The 8,281-nt window shown below is 43.6% G+C and overlaps 1 protein-coding gene and 2 non-coding genes across 3 annotated transcripts; all 3 read right to left on the bottom strand.

The window, feature by feature from the left end:
• Positions 1 to 1,920: 1,920 nt before the first annotated feature.
• RPS3A (ribosomal protein S3A) lies at positions 1,921 to 6,794 on the bottom strand. The gene is made up of 6 exons (XM_007999980.3): positions 6,649 to 6,794; positions 5,756 to 5,859; positions 5,185 to 5,372; positions 3,447 to 3,655; positions 2,262 to 2,371; positions 1,921 to 2,086 (listed from the first exon to the last, which is right to left on the bottom strand). The coding sequence occupies exons 1-6, from the start codon at positions 6,708 to 6,710 to the stop codon at positions 1,965 to 1,967; spliced, it is 795 nt and encodes a 264-aa protein (XP_007998171.1). The 5' UTR covers positions 6,711 to 6,794; the 3' UTR covers positions 1,921 to 1,964.
• LOC119624027 (small nucleolar RNA SNORD73) lies at positions 2,651 to 2,717 on the bottom strand. Its single transcript, XR_005240116.1, has one exon. It is a non-coding gene; the product is annotated as a small nucleolar RNA SNORD73 (small nucleolar RNA).
• LOC119624026 (small nucleolar RNA SNORD73) lies at positions 4,397 to 4,468 on the bottom strand. The gene has a single exon (XR_005240115.1). It is a non-coding gene; the product is annotated as a small nucleolar RNA SNORD73 (small nucleolar RNA).
• Positions 6,795 to 8,281: the final 1,487 nt, after the last annotated feature.

Genomic DNA, 8,281 nt, shown 5'->3' with positions numbered 1-8,281 from the left:
AGGGTTTCACTATGTTGGCCGACCTGGTCTCTAACTCCTGACCTCGTGATCTGCCCACCTCAGCCTCCCGAAGTGCTGGGATTACAGGCGTGAGCCACTGCCCCCCGACCAGCCCTAGGGCCTTATAAAACTGATTGAAAGTCTAAAAAATGGAACTAGCAAAGGAATAGCCAATGATGTAGGAGGAAATCTTGAGTCGAGGATCTGGAAGACAGTTAAAATCAGGAAGAAATCAACTGTCAAGAATCACTAATAGGACGAGGTGACAAGCAAGTCACTAATAGAGGTCAAAAGACCTCGAGTAAAAGAATGGACCACTGGACTTAGCAACAAAATCACTGCTAATCTTAACAATGAAATTTCTTGGAGTGGTGTTGGAGGGAAAGCCTAATTGCAACAAATCCAAGAAAAATAAAAACTAAAAAATGTGGCTGGGCACCATGGCTCACACCTATACTCCCAGCACTTTGGGAGGCTCAGGCAGGAGGATCCTTTGAGGCCAGGAATTTGAGACCAGTCTGGACATAACAGCCAAGACCCTACAAAGAACTTAAAAACTAGCAGGGTGGGCCTGGTGCAGTGGTTCACACCTGTAACCTCAGCAATTTGGGAGGCCAAGGCGGGAGGATCACTAGAGGCCAGGAATTCAAGACAAGCCTGGCCAACATGGCGAAACCCCATCTCCACTAAAAAATGCAAAAAAATAGCCCAGCATGGTGGTGGGCACCTATAATCCTAGCTACTGGGGAGGCTGAGACACAAGCATCACTTGAACCTGGGAGATGGAGGTTGCAGTGAGCCAACATCACACCACTGCGCTCCAGGCTGGGTGAGTGTGAAGCTGTCTTTAAAATTAAAAAAAAAAAAAAAGGCAGGGTGGGTGGCACAGGCCTGTCCCAACTACTCAGGAGGCCTGAGAGGGAGGGCTGCTTAAGCCCAGGAGTTTGGGGTTACAGCGAGATATGATCACACCACTCTACTCCATGCTGGGTGAGAGAGGAAGATCATGTCTCTCAAACATAATTTTTATACAGTCTCATTTTGTAGCCCAGCCTGGAGAGCAGTGGTGTGTTCTCAGCTCACTGCAACCATCACCTCCCAGGTTCAAGTGATTTTCATGCCTCAGTATCCCAAAAAGCTGAGATTACAGGAGACCACCACCACACGGGGCTAATTTTTTTTTTTAGAGACGCTGTCTCACCATGTTGGCCAGGCTGGTCTTGAACTTCTGAACTCAAGCAGTCCACCCACCTCAGCCTCCAAAAATGCTGGATTATTGGCATGAGCTACCACACTTGAACTCAAATATATCATTTTTTCTATGTAAAAAAAAAAAAAAAAAGATAGTAGATATATAAAACATTCCTTTGAGCTTTGCTATCAAGGGGCTGAGTAAGGTGCTCTGGGATTTGTATTACTAGTATTTGTGTGGTGATGGAAGGCACACCAAGGAATTGATAAAGGTGTGAACTGCTGGAGCCATGAGGCCAATTAGGCAAAAACAAAAAGGCTGTCTTATGTCTTAGCACCATCCATCCAGTGGTATGACAGAAGGTAGTATGATTTAACACATGCATAGGTGGCAAAGTATAGGTAACAGAAATTTGTGGGGTTCTTTTCTCATCTGCTTTACAACTTTTTTAGTGATTATACAAAGCAAGGTTATCAGCTAAGCAAGAAGTGAGAAAACTGAAGGCTTGAGAAGAGGTAGAAACTGAATCAATGAATGACTATAGGTGGATAGCACTAAATGCCCACTTGGTAACAGCTTCTCCACCCCATTTCAGCTTCACAGTAAAAGTGCATAGTAGTAATATCCAATTTGTCTGGGTCAGAAAAGTTTACCAGTTGTCAAATTTACTATCTAATCCACCAAGCTGTCAGATTATTTTTAAAAAAACAACGTTCAGAAGCAAACCATCACATACAGCACTTTTTATTTGACACTAATTGAAGTCTGAACTTTAAACAGATTCTTGGACTGGTGGTTCATATCCATCAGCTCGTTCAACTTTAGCACCTGTCTCATCCCCAGTGGCTTTTCCAGAACTACTGCCTTCACCATGAAGCTCCATGAGCTTTCCCACTTAAAAAAAAAAAAAAAAAAAAACTGTTAGTAATAGTGTATCTTGAAACGATGGTCATCACTACTATGCAAGCATGACAGGAAGAAAAAGAAGGCCATGATATAGCCCCAAACTCCTCCTCCACCCAAAAACAATGTATTTGGCCCTACAGGAATCATGTGATTTCTCACTTACATTCAAACTTGGGCTTCTTCAGCATTTTTACTTTTCTAACGAAGACGTCATGGAGAGGATAAATAGATTGGCAAGCCTTTTCTATGTCTTTTCCAATGCTGTCTGGAATCCTGCAAACCAGTAACAGTAAATTTTTTTTCTTAAAGTCCTAGTTATGAGATAAGGGGATAAGTCATTTCCTTTAAATGTAGAGAAGCCTTGGAATAAACTTACACATGTAACACCTACCTCATTTAACCTGCATAAATCCTCCTGTAAGATAAAATCTATTATTTTCCTTTCGCATGTAAAGGATAGATGGTCTATCTGAATTGCACTTAGTAGAGTCTTCTGAGTCCAAGTCTTATGCTTTTTCCATTACACCCTCTTAGCTAACTATATTGCATGGGAACATCAGAAAAATGTTAAGTTATCACTGGCCATCATCTGGGACCGAAACTTTTTTCATCACTTATTCCCATGTGTTATTAATCATGAAAGATTTTGTCTATTCAGTATATTTTCTCTTTGTGTGTGTATACATATACGTATGTTTATTTTTTGGAACAGGGTCTCCCTATATTGCCCAGGCTGCCCTCAAACTCCTGGGCTCAAACAATCCTACCGCCTCAGCCTCCTGAGTAGCCAGGACTCCAGGCACATCCCACTGCACCCAGCTTATTCAGTCTATTTTCCAAGTAGGGGAAAAACATTTCCTGTCCTTCAACTCCATCTACTGTGAGACAGCTTCATTCAAAATAAATAAAAACAAACAAAAAAAAAACTGTTACCATTTACAGAGTACTAGCAAATCAACTAAGTCAGGAGTTCAAGACCAGCCTGGCCAACATGGTGAAACCCCATCTCTACTAAAAATCAAAAAAAAATGAGCTGGGCATGCTGGCAGTCCCCTGTATTCCCAGCTACTCAGGAGGCTGAGGCTCGAGAACTGCTTGAACCCAGGAAGCAGTGGTTGCAGTGAGCCAAGGAGGATCGCACCACTGCACTCCAACCTGGGCAACAGAGCAAGACTCTGACTCAAGTAATATTTACTGAGTACTTACTCTTTCACGTAAAGGGATATAGCTAGAAGGACTCACAGACAGGATTTCAACAGACCTTTACCTTGTCTCATATGCTTTCTCTTATCTGAGGAATAATCAATACTCAAGGTTGTGTTGCGTGAGGAAGCAAGGAAACACTTACAATTTATTGACCACTTCTTTCAAGTCATTTGTCTGCACCTCTCGGGTCATGATTTCCATCATCTTCTTCCGGATTTGGCGGACCTGTTGGTGCTGAGCATAAGAGGTCTTCCGTATCTGATTGTTGCGTTTTTTAGTAAAACCAACACAGAACAGACGAAGCAAGTAACCATCGGTAGTCTTGACATCAACATGAGCTTCAATCATTGTCTGGAGAAAAAAGATACTGTCAGATTTAACAGGTTTTACGTTATCCATTTATCCCTGAAGTTCTAATTTTAAAAAGCTGGATTGTCAAACATTCATTATTAAATATAAAGTATCCTAATAATATCTCTTAAGTTTACAGAATTAACTTCCTTGAACTTACCAATAGTTACCCCCAAATTCTTACCCAATTAAATAACCAGGTCCTCTCAACTGCCCTCCTTCCTCTCTACCCTCCATCACTACTATGATTTCGACGGCACCCAAACCCACACCCACTGCATATACATATACCCCTTTAAACAGCTCATCCCCCTTCAAGTGTTAAACTACGCCAGAGGAAAATAGGTTCTGAGAGGATCCATGGTATTTTATGATACGAACATCTACAGTGATTATGTCATTTTTCAAAAAACTGTGTTGTGAATAGGTGACTGCTATAATAACTCTAAATGTACACCTTGAAAGACGTCCTTAATGTTGCAAACTAAAGCCATGTTGATGATTAAATACCCAATTTCAGAGCTAAAATATAAAAACCCCTAATTAGTGGTCATACTATTGCCTACACTGAAAACACAAAAACCATCTTGGGTAGTGATGAAAACTGATTTACCTTGTTTGCATTTTGTAAATTTTATACCTTAGTATTAAAAAAAAAAAAAAAAAAAACTCATCAAATACAATTTACAGATAAGGGACCTTAAAATATTTCCAGAAATGTAAACCATAAAGCCTTAGAGGAATGTCAGGATAAATGTAACGGTATAATCAGTATGTATCATTTGGGACCGAAACATTTTGTCATCATTCATTCCTACATACAAAATATTCAAACTATGCCAAGGGCAGTGGCTCACACCTGCAATCCCAGCACTTTTGAGAGGCTGAGGTGGGCGGATCACTTGAAGTCAGGAGTTCGAGACCAGCCTGGCCAATATGGTGAAACCCTGTCTCTATTCCGACTGGATAGTTAGCCAGAAACATCTGAAATACTTTCATTTCATCCTCACAATTCAATAAAATGATACTCTCACCTGCACTTTACAAATAAAAAAACCGAGGCTTAGAAAACAACTTACTTTCCACAGAGAACACAATAGGGAAATGGAGCCAAGATTTTAACCTCACACCAGAGGCTCTGCCACAATTATGCTCTATTGCCACAGTTAATCAACACTCGCTCAATTCTGAGGTCAAAAAATATCCTGAAGAGAGGCAAAACCGTCCACCTGCACCTAAACGTTCCTCAAAAAACCACTGATCTATGCAGCAAGAAAATCTGACTTTGATGATATACCACTATTAAATCTTAGATTTAAATATTAAGTAAAATATCATTGTGTGGCAACCCCAGAGTTAGCACTCAATAACGGCAAGAAAACAAAATTTTAAATGAACTTTGTGGACATTTCACTGATCTCAATCAATCAATAAATAAAATGAACTTGCTCCTTCCTGTCATATCAAACCATGCTATCCTTGGTCAAACACCCATAGCACAACACACTCTAAGGAACTCTGGGTCTCACCTGCCACTTTTTGACCATGGAACACATTTTGTCACGGGTAAGATCCATGCCATGGAAGTTAGTCAGGCAGTTTTTGCCCTGAACATCTTCAGTAATCAGCTTGAATTTTCTAAATGCAACTTCATCATTCTGCAAATCAGCAAGACTCACTTCAAACACACGACCCTTGAGACCATCAGATGCAATTTCTACAAAAGAAAAAACAAGTATCTTAACATTTAGGAACCATATAAGCAAAGTCAAGCCTGTAAACTGAGGGTAGAAATTAAGTTAATGGTAAATTGTAAAGACCTTAACCTTTGTTGTCAAATCTATCCAGACACCAGTGACTTATCAACAGTACTTATTAGAAGCTCAGAACTACCTATGGCACATTTTCTTAATTCAAAAAGCACCATCTTGCTTCTCCAAGTGCTGTACTAAAAACAAGCACCACAGGTGCCAAGGCTGCAACCCAGAACTGACATTCCCTTAAAGTCTCCCACCACAGGACTAACAACAGACCAAGATGCCTGCTACAATATACAAGCGCCAACTTAAGGAAAATACAAACCAAGAATAAGCTACTTACTGGTTCCTTGGGTTCTGGTGACGAGCGTCTTTCCAATATTTCTTATATTGAACATAGCAGGTGCTTTCACATCATACCAATCTTTCTTAGAAAATGGATCAACCCTGGATTTTAAGAAAATGCTTAAGTTCCATTGCAGATCATTCCTACTGTGTTTATTCTGTGCTTTCTTCACTCTAATATCACTGTTAATGTTATTTCCCATCAATATTTTAAAAAGCTAACCGGCAATTTGATACTAAAGTGTATCTCACAGTGAGGTGAGGGGCACAAACATAAATCTAGCTCTTCCCACTCTATGTTTCACTGCATGCATCAGACTTCGAAAGGTTATGTCCACTTCCCACCCTCATCGGTCCTTTCACTACACAGACACAAGTAACATCCATCGGTCCCTCCACTACACAGGTACGAGTAACATGCAATCTCATTAACTTTGCTGGTACGTAATGGCATGTACTGGTAACTAAGACCCTGCATGGCCTCAAAGCTTAGTACGAGCTCGCAGATTCCGGCGGAACCAAGCAAAGGCAGGATTGACATGTCCTGAATGGATAGGAGGGTGCTTTCCTCAACTGCTGTCGCAGTGCCATCAAACACCCGCGGAATTGAGGCAGCACGTGAGCCCACAAAACAAACATTCCAGCCGAGTCGCGGCGGCAAGCCGGCTCAAATGCGAAGTGCGCAAGGACCAGAAGGCCTGGGAAAGGCAGCCGACCTGCCGCTACTCAACACCCAGACGCGCCAGGCCGCGTTTCTGGGTGCACCAACCCGCCACGGTCCGCACAATCCGACTGGAATCCTCGCCATCCGGCCTACGCCGCGATCTAGGACCAGCCCGCCGATTCCAGCAGACATCCAAAAAGCAGGACGCCACGACAGTCGCCACTTACACTTTCTTCTTGGCTCCCTTTTTGCCGCCTTTCGTAAGGCGCTTGTTCTTGCCAACCGCCATGGTGCTGATCAGAGAGCCAAAAGGGCGGAAGTGAAAGTCGCGCGAGAACTTAGGCCTACGGGGCGGGGCGCGCCGTCTACGTGACCTTTGCCCTCTTATTCTTCCGGCCTCAAGAATTCCGCGACAGTAGAGAGCGCGACTCCTGCTACTGTCGTTGCGACAGCGCCTTCGTGTGTGGGGAGGTCGCGCGGCATGCCGCGGGCTCACTGGAAGCCGCGCTGTGTAGACCAAGGCGTTGGTGGCCTGACGTGCAGGCGTCTGGTTACCTGTGGTTTCTGTGGCTGTGACGTCTGGAAGTAAGTTTCTGTAAAACGAGATAAAACGAGACGCCCACTCAACATCGTTCAAAGCTGAACTCACCGTCTAACCCCGAAACCGGCTTCTTCTCGAGAGCATTGGCTTTGGAGTCAGTCAGCGGATCTGATTCAAATGTCGGTTTCAACAGGGCTTTGCTTGAGACCGACCTCTCCACGCTTGTTTCCTGATGCGTAAAATGGGGGTGATAAAACGGTCGGCTTCATGAGGTTTCGTAGGGTTAAATGAGCACAACTCCAGAGATGCTAGCAACGTTCAGCTCGTTCATGTGGGTGCTGGTTCATCTCAGGTGTTGTTGCTTTGTGAACATTCACTGAGCTCTACGCTTATTTGTGTCCTTTTCTATATGTCTGTTATATATTGATTAAAAGGTTTGTTAAAAGTGGAGTGAGACCGAACTCGGTGGCTCACACCTGTAATCCCAGCACTTTGAGAGGCTGAGGCAGGGGAATCAGTTGAAGCCAGGAATTGGAGACTAGCCTGGGCCACACAGCCAGACCCCGTCTCTACAAGAAAGTGACAAAATTAGCAGGGCGTTGGCTGGGCGCGGTGACTCACGCATGTAATCCAAGCACTTTGGGAGGCTGAGGCGGGCGGATCGCCTGAGTTCAGGAGTTCCAGACCAGCCTGGCCAACATGGTGAAATCCCATCTCTACTAAGAATACAAAATATTAGCCGGGCGTGGTGGTGGGTGCCTGTAATCCCCGGGAGGCTGAGGCATGAGAATCTGAGCTCGGGAGGTGGAGGTTGCAGTGAGCCGAGATCACGCCATTGCCTGGGCAACAAGAGTGAAAGTCCGTCAAAAAAAAAAAAAAAGTGAAATGTCCAGATTTTTCCATTTTTGCAACTAATCCGACCTCTCCCTTCCCCATTTCTTTTAACTGTAGGGGTTAACAGAGCACATCTTGGCAAGATGTGGCTGGCTAGCTCAAGTGTGCAGCCCTCGGAAAGCGTCTGGCCCATACAGGCTTGGTACTCAGCCACTGGTGTGTTGAGTTCCCTTCTCTAACTTCCTGTCTGGCAGAAAACCCTGTGACCAAGCCAGAAACCAACCCTCACTTACAAGGCCCGCTGCAAGCTTTTCAACTTACAATCTCTTCCAGTCCTGCTGGCCTCCATCACCTACCTCCCACTACGCCCACCCCTAAGACAACCTTCCTAAACCTCTAGTAGGGTCCTGAAATCTTTCAGTAATTCCATAAGTCTCAGTTGCCTGGAGGATAAATTCAAAGTCTTAGTTTCATAATAGTGTGAA

This window comes from Chlorocebus sabaeus, chromosome 7 (genome assembly GCF_047675955.1).
Source record: "Chlorocebus sabaeus isolate Y175 chromosome 7, mChlSab1.0.hap1, whole genome shotgun sequence".
Classification (NCBI taxonomy): Eukaryota; Metazoa; Chordata; class Mammalia; order Primates; family Cercopithecidae; genus Chlorocebus; species Chlorocebus sabaeus.
The sequence above is the reverse complement of the archived record's forward strand: the minus strand, read 5'-3'. Positions and strand labels throughout refer to the sequence as shown.